This window comes from Bubalus bubalis, chromosome 13 (assembly GCF_019923935.1).
Source record: "Bubalus bubalis isolate 160015118507 breed Murrah chromosome 13, NDDB_SH_1, whole genome shotgun sequence".
Classification (NCBI taxonomy): Eukaryota; Metazoa; Chordata; class Mammalia; order Artiodactyla; family Bovidae; genus Bubalus; species Bubalus bubalis.
The window spans coordinates 74649048-74671278 of record NC_059169.1 but is presented as its reverse complement, the minus strand read 5'-3'; the positions used below and the strand labels follow the sequence as shown (position 1 = coordinate 74671278).

General features: G+C 42.4%; 1 protein-coding gene across 14 annotated transcripts in view; it reads right to left on the bottom strand.

Moving 5' to 3' along the window:
* Positions 1-20781, bottom strand: part of TSC22D1 (TSC22 domain family member 1) — a 123631-nt gene extending 102850 nt beyond the window's left edge. For 7 of the 14 annotated variants that reach the window (XM_006053397.4, XM_006053395.4, XM_006053396.4 and 4 more), the window contains exon 1: positions 17533-20780. In XM_006053397.4, the coding sequence (XP_006053459.2) occupies positions 17533-20399 (2867 nt within the window). In that variant the 5' untranslated portion in view covers positions 20400-20780. Of the gene's footprint in view, positions 1-13606; positions 15263-17532 lie in introns of those variants that run through there. The other 7 variants (XM_025263017.3, XM_006053400.4, XM_006053401.4 and 4 more) reach the window with 5 other exon arrangements.
* Between the last annotated feature and the right edge of the window lie 1450 nt (positions 20782-22231).

Genomic DNA, 22231 nt, shown 5'->3' with positions numbered 1-22231 from the left:
CTAAACACGTAGACAAGTTCGTAATTTCAATTTACAGTAGGTAAGAAAGGAATCATTCTTATTTGGCATAGTAAGAGCAGCAGCTACTGTTTACCGAACAAAGAAGTGAACTTGCTGCACTACATTATCTCCTTTAATCCTCCCATTAACAGTGCAAGGGTAGCTAGTACTCCCATTTAACAGGTAAGAAATTGGGCTTACAGGTACATTTACAAAGGTCAGACAATGAAGAGACAGCATAAACAAGATTAGACACCTGATCTGAGGCCAAGGATAATGCTCATTAAACTCCACCTCATTATGCTCTACGCTCATTAGTCTACAGCCTAGATTAATCAACCTGTGTGAACAGAAAAGCTGTCATGCACATCACACACAGAATAACTAAGCATGATTTAACGTGGAATAATTCAGAAGACGTACAAGATTTTAGGATATTTCTTCGGGGTACAAGACAAAACTGTTTAAGACCAAAATCATGTCTTTTTCCCTTTGCATCCTTAGTATGTTTGCTCAGTGTGAACATATGTGTATAACAAGCATTTAATAAATATTTCTTAAATAAATAATCACACATATCAAGAAAGAACAGAAATATGATAAATATAAAAAGCCTTCTGGGCTAACAGACAATTGCTTACATTGCTTAGTTTTTCTAAAATACTTCATACAGCTAAAAACTATCACCAGATCCTCCTCTCGCCTGACCATCCCTTTTACTGGTCTTTCTATTTTTGTTCCCCCTGCCCCTTTTCATTTTTGAACCTCTAACTCAACCATGTGTATTAACTGCATTTGTATTAATTGTATTTAAGTCACATATTCACAACACAACCAGGTTTTTGTTAAGCCGATGTGTTCACTTTTTTTTTTGGCATATGGATCAATTTCTTAATAAGCTAACTGAAGCTACTGGCAGATTCTCATGAGCTAAGAATCTGAATGTAACTAGAGACATACCTAAACTTATATAAAGAAAAAACAAAGTGAGTCTGTTAGCCTATCCATTTCAGAAGGGTAACCTCACTGATAATTTCTCTTTTTCAATGTGACTGTTTCTAGGATTGGGAAGAGTGGCAAATTTAGACTCTTGAAAGCATATCAATAAGCAAAATGTCTAGAAATGCAATCAATTGTACAAGATGTGAAAATTACTGACTTTTAGCAGCTTTGGGTATTTCATATTACTGGAAAGTAAAATTATGGAACATGTGAATAAGATTTATACTATGTTACTATTAAATGACAAATTACTACTATATCCTTTAAAATATACTTTAAGATATCCTTTACTGTTAATTATAATTTTTAAAAATTCCAATTGTTTTCTATAGTTCCACTGTTTACAAGTGAATCAGGAAAATATAAAAATTAAGGAAAGCAACTTTACTATAAGACATTTGAATTAAAAGAATAACTAATGCAACTAAGATTTAAAAATAATATTCTTCTAGGTTAATGAGCAAAAAAGACTAGTAAATCTTGTTTTTTAACTTCATATAAAAATGTTCATGTAAATTAGTAATTTTTTATTCCAATAATAATCTTGCAATGTGAACATAAGCTGTCGCTGTACAAAATTAAAAGATCTGAGTCACAATGTGCTATTATAATTGAATTGATTAAAGAGTTTTCTATTTTGAAAAGTACTGTAATTTGATCACATGAAACAAAAAATAACCTGAAGTATCAAGAGCTTATAAGTCTGTACTTAAAGCTCACTGAGATCAATACAAGGCTACCAGTCTGATCTATTAAAATGTTTGTCATAAAACTATCTCTATATCAATTTATTTTTCAGAAATTGGATTCCACTTAAGCAGATTTTCTAATTAAAGGCTTATTCTTTAGCAAAAACTTGGAAAACTTAAATAATTTTGAGTAGAAAATGCTTTCAAATGTTTTAAGAAAAAAAGAACGAAATTAAGATTGAGAGGATCATCATTTGGAACGCCACTGTACCACTCCTGAAGAACCAACAGGAAGTGTATAAGGCCAAAGAGCTCCATACTCATATGCTAAAGACTGCTTTTTTTGTGGCCTGCATTTGTGCTTTTTTTTTCAAATTTTAAACTTTTTATTAGTGAAAGTGAAGTCACTCAATTGTGTCCAACTCTGCGACTTCATGGACTGTAGCCCACCAGGTTCCTCCGTCCATGGGATTCTCCAGGCAAGAATACTGGAGTGGGTTGCCATTTCCTTCTCCAGGGGATCTTCCCAACCCAGGGATCAAACCCAGGTCTCCTGCACTGCAGGTGGACTCTTTATCATCTAAGCCACCAGGGAAGCTCTTTTATTGGTATAGCTAATTAACAATGTTGTGGTAGTTTCTGGTGAACAGCAAAGGGATTCAGCCATACATATACATGTATCCATTCTCTTCCAAACACCCCTCCAATCCAGGCTGGCACATCACATTGAGTAGAGTTCCATGTGCTATACAATAGGTCCTTTTTGGTTATCCATTTTAAATACAGCAGCGTGTACATGACCTTCCCAAACTCCCTAACTATCTCCTCCCCCAGGCAATCATAAGCTCCTTTTCTAAGTCTGGGTCTCTTTCTGTTTTGTAAATAAGTTCATCTGTATCAATTCTTTTTAGATTCCAGGTATAAGGGATGTCATACGATATTTCTCCTTCTCTGACTTACTTCACTCATTATGACATTCCCTAGGTCCAAAGTAGTATCAAGTATCAATACTACTGGCCCTCCCCATCTGTGGAGCCCACATCCTCAGATTCAACCAACCAGAGAATGGCCGAATCCATGGATATGGAACCCACAAAGACAGAGAGCCAGAGTGGTACAAGCTCTGGAATCAAATCACCTCATGGAATACTAGCTCCATCACTTAGTAGTTATGTGACCAACTTCCTTGACAATATTTTACCTGTAGTAGTATGTCAGCCAATAATATAGTGAAAGACATTTTAGAATCATCTGTCATCCAATCCTCAGGTCCCCTATGAATTTATCATCAACCTTATACAAATTTACCTAAAAAAAAAAAAAAGTTGAAGAAGTTGCTACTTCAAGTATTATTTACCTTCAGTAAATATTAAACATACTTGATACTGGGGCTTCCTAGGTGGCTCTAGTGGTAATGAACCCACCTGCCAATGCCAGAGGCATGTGAGACATGGGTTTGATCCCTGCACGAGGGGTGATCCCCTGGAAGAGGAAATGACAACCCACTCCAATAATTCTTGCCTAGAGAACCCCATGGACAGAGGAGCCTGGCAGGCTACAGTCCACAGGGTCGCAGAGTTGGACAAGACTGAAGCACCTGAGCACACACGCAAGTATGCTTGTTCCTAAAAGGATTGGGATGAGGGGATATATGTATACTTATGGCTCATTCACACTGCTGTACGGCAGAAACCAAGACAACATAGTAAAGCAATATCTTCCATTTAAAAATAAATTTTAAAAAAGGACTCAGATGCAGTTTAATATTTGGTTTATTACTATGGGATTCAAGAATGGAGGCAGAAAACTAGTTAAGATACCTAGCTTGGACTCACCCTACACCTCCTCATTCTAGATCTACCCTTCCTCCCTGGAATCTCAAAACAAGTAAATTCCTAATAAGATATATATCCAGTTGTACAAACATAAATCCTGATGTCACATAGGAGAATAACTGGTAAGTAATGTTTGACAGATCCCAAGAGAACAACACAATGAAAAAACAGCTTAGGAATCACTGAAATCCCTTATTTTAAGATTCTATGATATCATGGAATATCCACCAAAGACAAAAGATAAGGCTCCATGATTGACTCTGGAAGAGAAGTTAAGATCAACTGTAAGTGATCAAGCCTTTTAAAACAGGACAAGAAGGAAAGACTCAGACATGTGATGGCTCATTAGCACCTGATCAGCAGACAGCACTGGAGCCCAAACCAGAGATTTACTCAATTCACCTCATCACCTTACACCCCAAACAATACAGTTGAAAAAACAAAAATCAAGTAAAAAAGGTTAACTACAAAGTAGCATTTTTTCCAAAATAAATTTAATAAGGTAAGTTTCACTGAACCAGTTCAGTTCAGTTGCTCAGGTGTCTGACTCTTTGTGACCCCATGGACTGCAGCACGCCAGGCTTCCCTGTCCATCACCAACTCCTAGAGCTTATTCAAACTCATGTCCATTGAGTTGATGCCATCCAATCATATGAACCTCTGTTGTCCCCTTTTCTCCTCCCACCTTGAATTTTTCCGAGCATCAGGGTCTTTTCCAAAGAGTCAGTTCTTCGCATCAGGTGCCTGAAGTATTGGGAGTTTCAGCTTGAGCATAAGTCCTTCCAATACCATCTCTCAAAAGTAAATTTTAAAACAGGAGAGTATTTCCCTCAATAAAGAATCCTAGTCATTGTTGAAAATAGCACAACAAAAAGGATACAACGAAGAAAACAAAACGACATTAAAGGCATAAGCAAATACCTCCTCATGAAGGAAAGTGATTGTATTATCCATTTCTAAAAAAGAGACTTAAAACATCTAAAATGAGAAATCAGCTTTGATACAATTATTTGATTCACTGCATTGAAAAGATGATAAAAATATTTCAAAGAAAAAACTGAGGGGGGAATATTATAAAAAAATATCCAAATAAGTAGGTATCTACACAATACCTTAAACTGATAGGTAACTGATATGCCATTTATTCATCAGTAACTGACATGCCATTTATTCATCAATAATTTCATTAATATAAATAGAAAATTATATAAAATATATATTCAGTATATGATATATATTTTATAATATATAAAATTGATATAAAATATAAAAATCACTGATAATTACTTAAATCTTAGCATGTATTAGGGACTTTTTAGTACTGAAAATATTCTCTGTAATATCTGTCTGTAGAAGCCTAACATTTATTTATAACACATTATGAATTTCTTACAGAAGACTCTTACTAGGAAAATGTGAAGCACTTCCCTTATTTGAGAATGGGGAAAAAAGGCAACATAGAGCAGCATATTAAACAGTCCATGGTTAAATGATACAATGTGGCAAATACAACTAAAAATACCATCTCTTTATACTTATCCATAGCTCAGTAATTAACACCGTTTGGAATTTACTCAGGTTCATGCTTCCTTAAAATAATATACAAAACATAACCTAACTTTCAACTAGTGAACAGTCAATACCGTATCAAATTTCTCTGGGGTTTTCTTAAAATTTCCAACTCTGACTTTGCTGTCAGGTTATGAACTGCTACTTTCTTTCTGTCATCCTACATGCCTAAGAGTCCCGTTTTCCCCTTCCCCTCCCCTCATCTCCTTTAAGATGATACAGCTAGTAAAAGTCCAAAAAAGGACCAGAGGAAACAAGCAAAACAAAAAAACCCACATAGCTTTGTTTTATGATGGCAATTTCCAGCGGTTTCGGAAGCCAGAGCTGCGTTCTGAAGGATTAAGTTACCCACTCTGGATAAGTGGAGTGTTACAGTGTGTGGACTGGGTCCTTACCTTCTTAGCTTTCCTAATGAGGCCAAGGTCACTGGTTCAAACCATTATCTCAGATTGCAACCACAAAGAAAATGTGCCTCTATCTTCACCAGTGATGGAAAGGGAACTACTGAACTTCTCATACCCCATTAAGAAAGGAAGCAATGAGACATCCAAAGTAAGGATGTGTTTCCTAAAACACAGCACTGATCAGGCCACTACACGAACACAAGAAGGGCCCTCCATTCCAAGTCCAATTAAGTCCAAACTTGGCAATCCTGCCTTTAAGGCTTTTCAAAGTTAGCCTCGTCTGCCACATTCTTGTATACAGACATTATCTCCTACCAACTTAGACTATGTCCTGTGTTCTTTTCTATAAAACACTCTCCATACCTTGAACCTTTGGGGCTGTTTTCTCTGCTAATGTGACTTATATTACAAATCCCCACAGCTATCAAAGTTCTCTCAAAAGCATGTGATCTTTACATTCTATCTCTCACCACTGCTTTAATAATATCTCTCATGAAACACCATATCCTACCTTGTCCTACTTTTCCCATTTACTGGTTTTCTATCTCAAGTCATTCCCTAAAATGTTTCCAGAAGCTTGCAAAAATAGATGTAAATATTACAAGATAAATTATAAATGGGTGAAAAAACTGACACAAAGGACCAAAATTAGGAGAAGAGTAATATATCTGTTACCTGTTATCTCTTCCTTTCATGTACATGTGTGTGTGTGTGTGTGTGTTTGCGCACACGCATATATATGTATATATTTATTTATTCTTAAATTCAACTGCAGGCTCTCCTTAAGGATATAAATGCTAATGCTATGCTAAGTCACTTCAGTCGTGTCCGACTCTGTGCGACTCCATAGACAGCAGCCCACCAGGCTCCCCCGTCCCTGGGATTCTCCAGGCAAGATCACTGGAGTGGGTTGCCATTTCCTTCTCCAGTGCGTGAAAGTGAAAAGTGAAAGTGAAGTCGCTCAGTTGTGTCCGACTCCTAGCGACCCCATGGACTGCAGCCTAGGAGGCTCCTCCGTCCATGGGATTTTCCAGGCAAGAGTACTGGAGTGGGGTGCCATTGCCTTCTCCGAAGGATATAAATAGTACTATGTATATACACGTAAATAAATTACATCCTTTCAAATACCCAGGAGATTCTGTAATCTAAGGACAATTTTAAAGCGTCCTCTTAAAAAAGCATATACCTTTGTATATGTGAAGTCACTCAGTAGTGTCCAACTCTGTGTGACCCCACGGACTGTAGCCTACCAGGCTCTTCCGTCCATGGGATTTTCCAGGCATGAGTACTGGAGTTGGGTGCCATTTCCTTCTCCAGAGGCTCTTCCCGACCCAGGGATCGAACCCCAGGTCTCCCACATTGTAGGCAGACGCTTTACCATCTGAGCCACCTCGTGTACCCACACATATGTGTGTATATTCCCAAATTTTTGAAATGGCAAACAAAAATGAAAAAAGGCACCAACATATAAAGGAATACGTTTTGTGGCACTTTAGATGTCAATAAAATAATCAAATTACATTTACTGTCAATGATAATGTTTTTCTCACTTTGAATAAATCTATACCATTTCCTTTTTGGTAGAGACTCTTGCCTGGAAAATTCCATGGATGGAGGAGCCTGGTGGGCTACAGGCCATAGGGTCGCAAAGAGTCGGACACGACTGAGCGACTTTTCCCACACTAGGAGTGCTCAGGGGATAGGAAGAAATAATTCCATCTCTTTCTAGTGCCTGGAAGAAACTGGCAATGGACTCTGGCTAGTACGCAAAGAAATCACCTATGATCAATAATGTAAGGAACCCATCCTAGATATTTAGTTCACAGTTACTTGGATTTCCTTTCACTACTAAATACATTTAGGACACATCTGCTTTGGATGACAAACACAGATAAAACCTATGGAGACATTAAACTGCCAAAATCGTACCTGAAGGTTAGAACCACTTAATCCTTCAGACCTTTAAAACTGCAGCTGTAAATCAATAGCTTTTCTGGAAAATCAGGGTTGTCTTTTTCCTTTTTGACATAAGAGAAATGAAACATTGCTTTGAGGGAGGAGAAGCTAGAAAAGTGAATACAGTATTTTTACAAGTTGAGAAATTTGCTAACCAAAGGGTTCCTGAACTGAATCATCTTACAATGAAAACCACAATCCCCCTAATTTCCTCCATTCATTAAGACTGCTTTAAGACAACTTTAAGACTGCTATGACTCCAGAGCACATAATCTATCTCAAATGGTTTTATTAAACCCTTGCCCCACAAAAATAATACAAGAGTAAGATTTTATTACTATCACCACTAGAAATATATCATACCCATATGATAGCAAAAATGTAATACTAGATATTATTTCAACTATACATCTATATGTTGTTTGACTAACTAGTCAATACGTGGCTTGTTGACATGGAGATATACACTAACCCTAATAACCAAAGAAATTAGGTAACTAGGAGAGCTGAGAGAGAATAAAGTCTCATCAACAGTGAGCAATTTTATAATCAATCCATCCATCTACAATTACTCAGAAAAAGAATACTCAGACACGTACACTGAGTACCAGGAGCTCCTCGCCTAGGTTGTAAATCAGTATTATAAAAATAATCTGGGCTGCCTGGAAAAATAAGATGCTATCTCATCTGTCTTATCCCCAGGAAGCTCAGAGTACTCTTTACTCTATGGCTCCATGGATGAGAAAAGGCAATACCATTCACCACGATCTAATCCTTAATAAAATCAAGCCATGGTGAATCTTCTCCCCAGTCAACACAAATACAGTTTTAAGCCACGCAGCCAGGTTTAACACTGGTATGTCCACAAAAGGATATGAAAACCTTTGAAGACTCTCAGAACTAGCCTCTGATGACTCCTGAACTACAACAGACTCTGTATTTTCCCTTCTGTTTTTAATAACCCCAACCTGAAAAGGCCTCATCTCTTAATACTTTTTTACTCCCATTTAATATCCATATATAATCAATTAAATTTATTGCTAATTCTAATCACTGCCACATCTTTTTCATGGTTCCTTGCCCTTAACAGAAACCATAACTTACTAGTTTAGTAACAAGTAACTACAGTGACCATAAGCAAAACAGAGTGGTTAGGAATTTTAAACAAGTAATTAACTCAACACTTACTACACTAACAAAGGAAACTCTTAATACAAACAAGTGGCATTTTGCCAGTTAAATGTTTATATTTTAAACAGCTGAAACTGCAAAGAACTGTCAAGGTAAGACTTAGATATTTGAGAATCATTTATGCTCAAGAGCTGAACCAGTCAAAAGGAGATAAAGAAAAATACTGACACAATGTAGAAATAAATGGGTTTAAGTTGGAGAACTCATCATAAACTTACATAAACAAAACATATGTGCAAAAATAAACAGAGATGCTTGTTAAAAGCAGCAAGTAAGCATTGCTTTTTGCTCATAAACAGCAAAAAGTAATCAATTTTCAATCAACTCTCTCTCAATCAACTATACTAAAGGAGAAAATACTGTTATCACATGATGTATCAAGAACTTATTTACCTTTCAAATATGTCATAATAGTGTTTTTAAAAAGAAGTTGTCTTTATGCCAACATTAAATTTTTTTTTTCTTCGCTTATTAAGCAGATTTTGACTGAGTATCTACTATCAGATACCGACATATACTTTGTATAAATAGTAGCAAACCAAAAACCTGTTTGTGAAGCTTAAAATCAAACAGATAATCACACACAAATTACAAGCTGTACTAAGCACTATAAAATAACAAGGTAATCTTAAACAGTGTTAACAAAGAATCTAAGTTTAGACTGGTGTATCAGAGAAGGCCTCTTAAGGTGACAGTGAGGCTTTAGGGAGGAAAGGAGGAAAGATGACATAGAACACGTTTTGGCTAAAAGAACAGTCCAAGCCAAAGCCTGGAGGACAGAGCAAGAAAGGATGACAACCTGAGGGTCTGAAAGGAGGCAGATGGGACTCAAAAAGTGAGGGGAAGTAGCATATGAAGCCAGAAGGGAGCAAAAGCAAAATGGAATCACCTTTAAAAAAAATGGAAATGCCTTAGGGATTTGGGACAAGTGAGTAACTGAAACAGATTTCCATTTTAAGAATGTCATTCTGACTACAAGACATAAAATCAGAGAAAGGCAAGAATGTATGCAGAAAGTTGGTGAAGAAGCAACAGCAGTACTTTTCAGAGTTGAGTATGTTATCTTAGGCTAGAGTTTTGGCAACAGAGATAGCGAAAGAAAAGATAAATTCAAGATATATTTAGAAAGTAATGGTCAGAATGTAGAGGGTGAGGGAAAGAAATGACTCAGGCTCCTAAAGTGAAGAACTAGAAAGAGAAATAACATTTAGTAAAATGAGGATGACTAATAAATTTGAGAGTTCAAGTAATGAGGAGGTTAAGACTGTGATCTGTTGAGACTGGGAGGCTGTGAGAACGCAAGTAGAGATAACATTTAAGGCAAAGGCCCACATCAGTCTAGAACTAAGAAGAGCTCTACTACCTAGGGAAAAGGGAGGAGATGGGAAGAGGACACAAATCCAAAGAACTCCAACGATGAGTCTGATAGAAGAGCTGAACTGAAAGTAAATGAGAATGGGTGTTTCAAGGAAGGAAAACAAAGCTCAACTAGACCTCATGAGGCTGAAAGGTCCAGTAAGATTTTCAGGTCTAGCTGATAGGTAAGGAAGAAGTGAAGGGTTGGGGAGAGTGGGCCCTTTGAATATATGCAAGCCTAGGAAAAATGTCAACCTGGAATCCAAAACTCAATATAGACAGATCATTCTTTTAAAATAACATAAACATCCTTTATAATGTTTCCCCTCACGTCATTTCTTTTAATAAGCCACTAAAGCATATTCTTACCATGACATAGTCAACCCTAAAGACACAGTGACACAGCAAAAATCAACCACTATGGTTCAGATAATGCCATACCAGAACAGGGTGTGCTCTGCAGTTTCATATTTTTAAATTGAAGTTTCTAAACAAACAAACAAACAAAAAAATCTATTTGCTTTTCAATACTGAAGCCAATGTTACAAAGACAGAATTTAGATTAGAAAATTAAAATGGTTTTCCTGAAAAGATACTTTTCATACAACTTTCCCCCCAAAATGTTAAAACTAATTCATCTAACATTTGTCTGTCTACTGTATTTTCCAGGTACATCTATCTTATGACTCTGCCCACTTTTTTCCTCATCAAAGGGTCACAGGTAAATGCTGATATATTCTAGGGCAATTCCATGATTTGTACTAAGACACAAATCAACGAGGCCTGCCTTCTTTCAGGTTTTCAGCCACTCTAATACTCCTTTGGGGCTCACCTCGTGTTGGCCTTATGAGCAGTGGAAACAGCACCAGATTCTGAATTGGAAAAACGACTTTTAATCCTTATTCTGCTTCACTGCTATGTGTGTAACCTTACACAACCCACTCGGTTTCTCTAATAAACCAAATAAGCTTCTGTTTACGCACCAGTAAATTAGAGAAAACTTAATTCACAAGGCTGTTTAGTGATTAAATGTGATAATAAGTATTAACTGAATCTAATCCAACATTTAAAATCATTTCTGTGAACTGAAATACCAAGTTATATGCCATTCTTATTTCTGCTGAATATAAGCCAAGCGATTCCACTCAAAATTTATGTACTAATTACAGATCAAGTTTTGGATTAGCATCATTCTTCATATTTAACAGCATAGCATTCTACAACTGAAATAGACGTGTAGTTAACCACAGTTCACACTCCTTTCCTAAAAACCTCACAAACATGACAGAAAAGGAATTTTTAAGATATAAAAAGCCATGAGCCCACAAAAATTGAGAAAATGGGTGAAAAGACAATAGCAACAAAAATTTGGAAGCTGGAAAGCAGATGGTTGAGTGACAAATGACTTAGCAAACACTAGGAAATCAAATCTTTAGCAAACAGTGGGGAAAGCCAAGAACAAACCCAATTTAAACTGTAAAATCCCCAAAAGACTCAGGAATTGGCAGTACCACATACATCTGAAGTGGGATGTGGGGGAGAGAGAGTGCTAAAATAAGAAAGATTGTTTAAAAGTCTGTTTAAGAAGCAACCAGCCCCACAGATACCAACCACCCCTCCCCAACCCCAACAAAAAACTGAAAATATATTGTCTAGTGAATATAAAACACAAGATCCTGGGACTGAGAAAACGAGGCACAGCAATATGCAGCAGAGCATACCGAAAACAAGCTGACCGAGTGAAGGAACACATACGGAGGTGCCTGGACAGGTTACCACACAGTGAAGCTAACAAAACCTCTCAGAATTCCAAATCAGCATTTTACTCCCCTACTCACACACAACCACCATCTAAGGAAAGGCTGTAACACAAAAGATAAAGACCAAACAAATAAAAACTAAGAGAGTAAAAAATGGAGCACACAGATCACACATGGAGAAGAAACCTAAATGAATAAAAAAAAAAAACTAACACTTATACTCAGCTAAGAGAAAGTATGATTGCTACTAGAACAGGATAGATACTATTCAAAAGGACCAAAGACAAAAGCTCTTGGAAATTTAACATATGATAATTTATGATAATAGATGAAAACTCAACAGCAGTAGAGCAAAAAGAAAAAGATGGAAAATAGGAAAGAAAATATCAGAAAATCAGAAGACTGGTCAAGAAGGTCTATTATCCCAATAAAAGAAATTCGAGAAAGAAAAGAGAAATCGGAAAGAAATAATCAACAACCTCATTCAAGAAAAAGTCCCAAAACTAAAAGGCGTTTCCAGACTGAAGGGCACACCAAGCATTCAGCACCCTGAATGAAAAGAAATCCACATAAGGAACCCTCACTGTTAAATTTCAGAATGCTAAAAACAGATACACTCTTAAAAGTTTTCAGATATTTAAAAAATGAGAGAAGGGAAGAAAAGAGAATAGATAAGAGGACAGGGGTAAAAAGGAAAAACAAAACACACACAAGCCACATGTAATATATGTAAGCCATCAGAACGGCTTCAAACTTCCCAAAAGCAGCATGGAAGCTAGAAAGCTATGGAGCAAAATGATAAAATAATACACTTTCCAATCCAATATCCTTTACCTAACTGTATAAGGGTAATATAAAGCCATTTAAAAATATGGAGCAAGCCAAGAAAGAATATGACATGGGTCACTGGAAAAGAGAGATCCAACCACAGAACCCCACAATATTAGGGAAGTCTAAAAGGCAATTAGTCCAGAATGAAGATCAGAGAAATATGAGAGACTTCCTCAGAAAGATAAAAGTGGTAACAATACCTGATATGTCTGAACATCTCCAGGGACATTTGATGAAATGCTGAGTCAGTGATTACTACAGAGAAAACTAAAGCGGCAGTGAGGCGTGGAGACAATGAATGCCAGCCAGATCAGCCTATGGAAAAGCTAACAGTCAACAAGTCACATTGAGAACTGCTTATCAGCTCTTTAGTCTCCTACATTCAAGTACACCCAGAAGATCAAGAATTGCCAGACATCTGAGGAGAGGCTCTATCACAAAAGGTTAAGCCCAAAACCCACAAAAATGGGAAGAAAGGCAACCTGGAGGAAACAGATGATGATGGATGAAAACATGGGGTAAGGGAACCCACTACTAACATTTGTACATGTTAAACAATATACAGAAATATATATACAAGTATACCATACATACTAGATGGCTGGGATCTGAGGAGGAAGGCAAGTGCAGGACATTAGACAGGCTAGGAAAAGTTATACTTTACAAGAAAACTGAATAATCAACAGTGATGCAATCATAACTATTAAGATGAAGGGGGGACCAGGAGGAAGGAGGACCAGCTGAGTAGATCATGACAAAGTTAATCTTCATTTTCTACCCAGGAAGTTACTAAAGCCAAAAACAAAAGCTAGGAGTATTTTTACCTAACACATACTTATACAAAGCAAACCTAAAGGAAATCAACTTTGAATATTCATTGGAAGGACTAATGCTGAAGCTCCAAGATTCTGGCCACCTGATGCAAAGAGCCGACTCATTGGAAAAGACCCTGATGCTGGGAAAAATCGAAGACAAAAGGAAAAAAGGGCAGCAGAGGATGAGATGGTTAGACAGCATCACTGACTCAATGGGCCTTAATTTGAGCAAACTCTGGGAGACAGTGAAGGACAGGGAAGTCTGACATGCTACAGTTCATGGGGTTGCAGAGAGTTGGACACGACTTAGCAACTGAACAGTAATATAGAGCATATGAGTTAGAGACATTTCAAAGGACTTTCCAAATTCGTTTCATTCTTACAAAATCCTACGCGGTAGATACTATTCTCACCACTTTCTAAAGTGAGCAAACCGAGGAACAGAGAGGTTAAGCAGCTGGTGAACAACAGAGGGTGGCTCAGACCCAAGCAGTCCATGCTCCTAACCACCTAGCTGCGTTGCACGTCGAGTAGTAATACAGGCGGTTATTTAGAGACTAGGAGATAAATATCACAATCATCATCTACAAGAGGTGAAAGTGATTGCTTCAGGGAAATAGAGAGGGCAGGAAGCTTTTCTTTGTTTTGATAAGCACGTAAACTATTTGGCTCTTTAAACTGGGCAGGTACAACATAAATAAAAATTAGATTTTATAATTTAGTATTTCACAGTTAAAGTATTTTATCTGATGCAACCATCCTAAGAAGCTGGCAAAAATGAGTATCACTCCTATTGGATAAGAAAGCTCAAATTCCTCATTAATAAATATTTGAGGAACTACTCTATATACAGGTACTCTATTTAGAAGATAAATATCAATTTACTTTAAGGTATGAAATTTCTTTTCATTCTGTTGCATTAAATTATATGATCCTGCATCTCCAACAGTTATGCTTAAGGTGAGAGACAATACAAGTTTTAAATCATCCAAAAGGCAAAGAAAGGTCTGCTCATTAATTCTTTCAAAAAACACTTAGCTCTTGCCCTTGAAGAATTCACGGTCTTGTGGGGAAAATGGGTAAATTTAATTTTAATTGAACATGCACAGTGCCTTGAATAGAGGAACACTAAAAAGGGCTAAGGCAAACCTTTCTTGAAGAGAATGCTACAGAGGGAACATCTGAGCTGAGTCTTGAAGGATGAATGGAAGTTTGACCAATTTCACAGAAGAGGCTGTATTAACAATCACAAAACACTGAAAACATCAGTGTGAAATACCTGCATCTTCCCTGTGCTGTAACAATAAGTTCACATTAAAGGCTAACCTAAGACATGATGTGTTTTGTTTGCTAGCCACCCAGTTGTGTCCAACTCTTTGCAACCCCGTGGATTATAGCCCACCAGACTCCTAGTCCATGGAATTCTCTAGGCAAGAATACGGGAGTGGGTAGCCATTCACTTCTCCAGGGGGGTCTTCCCAACCCAGGGACCAAACTCAGGAATCTGAGCCACCAGGGAAGCCCAATATAAGACATTAAAACCTTTTTAAGGAGAATGATTTTTTTTTTTTAAAAGATCACACATAATCTTAAGGCCTGATCCATGTTTCTAATCTTTATAGTCTCTGCCAGTAGCCAACACCAGTAGACACATGTGTTACCAACATTTTAAAATTTACCCTGTGTCAATATTATTTCAAAAGATGAAAAAAGAACAGCCAATCTTCATTTATCCTACCACCTAAAAGTTTTATTGCTAATGCGTTTTCTAAGTCATAATACTGACATTACAATGTATCCTTTTCTCCCATGAGATCCATAGGTGAAGCCCAGAAGACACAAACAACACAGAAACTAACATGGGAAGAAAAAAGTAAAAACAATTTTTAAAATCATTATCACTTAACAATTTTTCCCCAAACTACAGTGATAATCTGCAGTAAAATGCCAAGAAAATAATACACAAATTTATCAGATCTGACCTTTACAGCTATTTTAGGGGTCATTTTGGTATTACAGAATTTAAAGGATGTTAACAAAAGCTCAAATATGTGGTTAATTCAAAACAGGTACAGTCAACTCAAGTTACTGTACACCAATATTTAATCATATTTCTCAGTATCTGTTTTGCCCCTTTAATTTCAAACCTTTCTACATAATTTGCCCCTCATTAGTCCTCACCTCAGTTGCTATATGGAAAAATTTTGTTCTAGTATCTTAAACTGGGACTCTAGCTCTACAGTTAAAAACCGAGTTGTAAGTAGCAACATCTGACTTTAATCGTCTGGAACACCATGTTACGGAAAGCTCTATCATGCCCTACCACCAGGAGAAGAAAACAAAAAGGAAAAAGTCATGCCAGGAGACCACAATGGTAATTAGTAAAAATCATGGCAGGTTTGAATTCAAAGTATGTGGTTTTCATTTGTGTATCCACCCATCTTTTACTTCTCTAAATTTAGCATCCACATAATATACCTGTTCTTATAGGGGTTTTACTCAGATCACACTCACTAGATTTAGAAAACCTGAATATCGGAGGTAAGTTAATTATTTAAAATTATAGATGTGTATTAGCATGATTTGATAAATTTAAAGGTTTAGCAACAATTATAATATAACTATTAAGGAAACCACCTCCTAGAAGAGGTCTCTCTTTAAAGTATAGCCTTGTATACATGATACAGAATACATGTGGCTAGATAACAAGATTCTATATATGACTTAGAAAAATAAGAATCCTCAAAGGCAAGAATTTAAATTATTTCAATTAACTATGCCTTTACCTTATATCTTTTAAGTAATTAAAAAAAAAAGAAGGCCTCACTGAAACATTTGGCCTTTGTTTTTCTAAAATGGCAATTCTTTTGAAATATGCTCAATTTTTCCAAAGTGAAAACCACAGATATACATTTAGAATGTAAATGTTCCAACTGGCTTAATAAAAGTTCAATCACAAAAATCTCCAATACTAAAATATTTAAGTATCTTTCACATTTATTCAAAGTTCCACAGTGAAAATGAATAGCCTCTGTCAAAACTCCTTGATCAAAACTATTACTTTGATCAAGGTTAGTAAGGCAAATCTGTGAAAAGAACATTCCTTTAAAAATCGACTTAATTTAAAGCCGTGTAGTATCATGAAAGGTTTCACAACTCTTCTAGCTAGCCAGCTTCAAAGACACAATTTGATTCAATAAATGTGATCACCATATTATTACCAATCCTATTAAGAAAACAATGGTCTAGTAATGTATTTTAGGCTTTCTATATTTCTCTGGTTAGAGAAGAGAACAAGTGGAGTAGATTAGCAGGAGAACAAAGTCAGTTTCATGTCTCTATAAATTCAACCCTCCAAGACATTCTCTTTCTTTCCTCTTTAAAACAGCTACCATCTTGATCTACTATGCAAAAGGAAAAACATACTGCCTACTACTGTCAAAGATAAATTGGGCTGTTTTTAAGAGTGTATGCCCCTCCTCCCCCACAAAACATTTTTTACCATTCCCATTTCTTTACTGTTCAGATAAAACGACCATTAAGTACACAAAAGTCGGTCAATTAGTTTGAGAGCAACCTAACCCAGTATAACCCAGCTTAGGTCACCTTTCCTATAATATCTGACTAGGAAAAGCAGTAACATGATCTTTTTCAGACTAATAGCACACACAGTAGAACTTTGGGTCATCGAGTCCAGTGAAGGAGAAACAAATGGAACCACAACCTCCCCTCCTGCCCCCAAGAGATGATCATAACGATTTTAGTAAGTCAAAAGAAAAGATGAACTATTAAGCTGGGTTGGCAAAAATTAAGCTTCTGTTCATAATTAATTCTAAAAAACCATCTCATAAATAACAAAACCGCTTGGGGCTCCCATACCTACTCTTAATGTTCAAAAACCATTCTGTCAAGTATTGTTTACGTTTTACTTAGACCATTTCCTAAGCAGTTTGAAACCATTCCATCACACTCCTGCTCTAGAAAACTTACCAGAAAAATGCTCGTTCACCTCTAAAGAGGAAAAAAGTAGATAATGCTTTTAGACTAACCCTGTGCATATGCAGTGACTAAACAGAGGAACTCTGCATCTGTTGAATGCCTGCAGAAACATGGCATGAGCTTACCTCTCGTCCTCGCCATCCACCAGGGGTGTCGTCAGCGGTAGCACCTTCAACGGGAAAAGAGAAGCAGAGGCTGCAAGGCTGCTGCTACTGCCATCTGAAACTGCTGACACTCCCCCACTGTCACCACTGATGGTCTGAGGTAAGCCAACTAAGGAGGGTTCCGCTGGGCGCCTGGCATCTTCGATTTGGCTTCCAATTGCCTGAGCTAACGATTGTGCGGAGAATTGAACAGAACTGAGTGGTAGCTGTTGTGCCAAAGGCAAATTTATATTAGATGCTAGCAAGGGAGGCTGACTGACACTTTGAACCAAATTACCATTCTGAGTGGCGGGGGCTTGTGCTATATTCTGTGACGGGACCAAGTTTGTCGGGGCAGAAGGCAGTCCAGAAGGACCAGCTGAACTAACCTGATTCGTAACAGAAATACTACTAGCAGAGGGCAAAGGACTAACTGCAGGCAACTGCTTCGAAACCACTCCTGGAGCTACCGACTCGACCCCCTGTGGCTGGGGAGGCACAGGTAACAGGGTACTCTGAGGTGCGATGACCAGTTGTTGAGGAAGGCCTGAAGCGCTGGGCTGAACTCCCTGATGAAGCATCGCAACTGGAGCAGGTGGCACTATCTGTGAAGACGGAGGAGCACCTTGCTGGATAACTGAAGGTGTGACTTGGGTGGAGGGCTGCTGCAGTGCCGATGGTAGGCTTGTCTGTTGACCAATATTTGCGATTTGACTGCCAGGAGGTACAGCAGCTACTGTCGTGTGAGCCTTGCCAACAGGTTGGCCAGCTGCCCCCGCAGGTTGTGCTTGCACTGCCGCGGGCTGCACTGGGAGCTGGATGCTCTGTGGCTGAGCCATAGGAATCACCGTGGCTCCCACGGCCATCCCTGCAGAAGTGGGCTGTCCAGAGGATACCGCTGTTTGGAGAAGCGGTGAGGGCTGAACATACTCGGAGGCTGGGTTCGGAGCCACTGATGTACCGTGGCTTGGGGCCATCGGAGGGGCCACAGCTGGCGCCGGCTGGCCATATTGTACCTGTTGGGGTGGCGCCCCTGGCAGGGGAGCTTGCACTGGGGGAGCCGCCTGGGAATACGGCAGTTGGGGTTGAGCCAGGCTGGCGACGGAAGGCTGCTGACCTAAAGCCGAAGTGACACCCACCACGCCAACAGGTGACGGCTGAATACCGGCTTGCAGAGGTACTGGTTGAAGACCTGGCTTCGGCTGATAGCCCAGTTCTTGAGACGGTAACTGTACCTGCGAGATCTGCGACTGAGAAATACTCTGAGGGATGCTAACTGCTGAAATGCCCTGTGGAGCGGCGCTACTGAAGTCCATCTGCGGAAGGGCCACCCCTGGAAGGGTCGGGGGCGGCTGCGGCTGCACCGGCGGGGCTGCTAGGGTGCCCATCTCTCCGCTGCCCACACTCTCCGTGTAGTGACTCAGAGTGCTGACGCTGCTGCTCACGGAGCTCCCACTCGTGCTCTCCCTCTCGGAAGTTGCTTCGGTCGGGTTTTGTCTTACACTTTCCACCACCTTATTTACCACCACCCCTTCGGTGGTGGGTACGGCGGCGTTTTCTTTTTCATAGAACTCAGTGCAAGTCCATCGACCTTTTTTGAAAGGCTCAGAAGTAGAATCTAACTTCACGACTCTGAACCTGGACGTGTTAACGGTTGGCTGTTGCTGCTGACTCGAAACGGACCCCACTGTCATGCCCGCTGCTGCACTGGCAGCGCTGTTAAAGGCCGCGGAGGAAGCAATCGTACCATTGCCCATGCCACTCAAGATATTCACATTAACCCCGCTGCTCACTGCAGGCCCGACACTCACACTAGCAGCACTGGGGATACTGCTCACACTTATATTAGCGCTACCAAGCATGCTGCTGGTCACAGCAGAATTAAAACTACCCACAGCAGTGATGTTAACGTTATTCATCGTATTGGTGCCCGTAACAGAATTTATACCTAGGCTGCCGGTAGTACTCGGAGCACGGACACTAGTCATGACAGATGCCGGCGAGCCACTCGATGATACAGCAGAAGTTGGTGCAACTGGCATAACACCGTCAGAGCTTCCCGCGGCCGAGAGTTTTCTGGACACTGGGCTTGAGGGCGGCCCTCCAGGGATAGATGTACTGGCCACCCCGGCATGGGATGGATGGTGGTGCCCGTGGTGCAGGTGGTGGCCATGAATGGGATGGTGGTGATGGAGGGGGTGTGGATGAGCATTCCCATTGATCACAACGTTCTGTTGTGGAAGGTGAGGCAAATGAGGCTGAGGAAGGTGGGGCTGGTTGGGAGAGACCGCCCCAGGTGTCTCGGCTTCCTGGAAGTTATTGAGAGTCTCTTCCGAGGAGCTGCGTTCAGGCTCCCCTAAGTCCGTAGCCCTGGAAAGCGACACATCAAGGATCTCGGAAGACGACAGATCTTCCGTGTGAGACTCATCCAAGTCGTCGTAGCTCTCCGTGTCCTCTGCGATGCTGTTGTTCGAGCTGATGCTAGCGGAGATCTGAGCCGGGGTCACGCTCGTTATCTGGAAGCCACTTTTCTTTTTCATCTGCGTTCCGCCTGGCGCAAGAGGCTGTGCCTGCAGCTGAGCCTGCGAAAGGAGGTTCAGGCTTTGTGGAGGCGGAGGCTGTGGTCCCGACAGAGAAGATGCTGCAGGAGGCGGCGGCTGGAGCAGCGACGGAGGCGGAAAATCCTCGGCAGATGGGGCACTACTACCGACGCCGGTACCTGCTGCACCGAGAGCTGAGGCGCTGCCCCCGCCGCTGCCCCTTCGAGGGAACATTGCCGGGTGCGCCATCTTCCTAGCACTCATGTCTGCAGCGGCCGCGGCCGCCGTGGACTCGGGCGGCTGGTGCATTGTGTTGGGTACCGGGGCGGGGGGCGGAGAAGGCGAGTGCAATTTCCTTCTGCACCGTAATCTTTGTATTCAAGACGCCGGGGAGGAAAACGGGACCTGACGCTCCGCCCGGCGCGATTCCCCCACCTCCTCCTCCTTCTCCTCAGCCGCAGGCGCCGGCCGTTCCTGCCTTCGAGGGCGAGCTTCGGGAAGGGAGGATGGACGAGGGTGAACGGGGCGGCCGGGGACCCGAAGGAGGGGACCCCTTCAGTCCTTCGCCATCCACTTTCCCCTCTGGCCTCACACCCCCTTTATACTCCGCTTCACGTGGGGTGCGGGGCGGGAGGGAGGGGGTGCGCAGGGGAGCTGGGAGGCGAGGGGAGGGGGTGGGAAAAGCCAAGAAATGCCCACCTTCTCCGGACAACTCCGGAGCCACCTCCGCCCCTCCTCCCGTCGGCGGCGGCGGCGGCCGCTGCAAAAAGCCTCCCGGTCGCCCTGCACGAAGGCGGCGCCGAGCGAGTGTCGCCTTCCCCTCGCCGCCCCCCAGCGCCGCCGCGGCTGCCGGCGGCGAGCCCCGAGCTCAGTCAGTGTCGCTCAAACCTCCGCTCCCGGCCCCGCCGGCCCGGCTCGGGCCTCCTCCCCCCACGGCCCCGCGGACCCTTTCAAACCCCCTGGGCTCGCGGCGGCTGCTGCTGCTCCGTGAGGAAACGCTGGCCGCGGCTGGGGCCGGCGCGGCGAGGCTCGGGCGGCGGGGCGCCCGGTAAGGTGAGCCCAGCAACGGGGCGCGGGCGGACGCGCAGAGACGCCGGGTCCTCGCGGAGCACGGCCGGGGCGCGGCGGCGGCGGTGGCGGTGGCAGCGGGAGCCCAGGGACCGCTCCATCACTGGCAGCCATGGAGCCCGAGCATTTTCCTCCCTCCGGGCAGGCGCCTCAGCTCGGCACACGTCCTCGGGGAGGAAGGGGCCGGCGCCCGAGCCTCCTCGGAGGGCGGCGGGACGTGCGCTGAGGAGCGCCGGCGGTGGTGCGAGCCGCTTCGTCCTCGTCCTCCGCAGCCGGTTGGTCCTCTCACCCCCGCTGCTCCCGCGGCCCTGGCGGGAGGGGGCCGCAGGCGACGGCGACTCCTCTCTCGGCGGCGTTGGTGGCCAGACGGGGCTGGTGCAGCGACTGCAGCCGACGCCGTTCAAAGGAACGAGAGGTGGGGTTTGGTCGGTGTCGGCGAACGGGGCGGGTGAGTGGGTGGGTGCCGAGGGAGGGCGGCGGGCGAGGAGGGGGCTGTGGTGGTTGTTACTAGTGCTCTTCTCTGGCTCCGCCGTATCCCCCGGTCTCTCGCGGCATCGGGAGAGGAGGGACCAGCGCCCGAGCGCAGGAGGAGGAGGAGGGGCGACAGCGGGCGAGAGGAGGCGGAGGCGGTGGCGGCGGCGGCGGCGGGAGGGGGCCGGCTGAGAAGGAGGGAAGATGGCGTCTGCGCATGCGCCTCGGCGCCGCAGACATAAAGCCGGGTCTGGCGGTAGAAGGAGGCGGCGGCGGCGGGTCTTCGGGCCTCGCCGAGCGCCGGGTGTCCCGGCGGAAATTGCCGAAGGTTGACTGAGGCGCCGGCGGTAGGGGGGTGGGGAGTTTCGGCCGCGGGGGAGAGAATCCGGGTCGGCCCATGGGGGGTGGGGCGGGGCGCGGAGCGCGCGCCGGTTAGGCGTGTCCGCTCCTTTTTCCACACGCGGCCGGCGCGCGCGCGGGCACGCGGCGGGCGGAGGGGCCCGCGGAAGCCGCCGGGTCCCCGGGGCTCGGGTGTCCGCGCCCTGGGTGGTGTGTTCCCCCCCCCCACAACCCCCGCCTCCGGAATGGGTAATGAGGCTTTT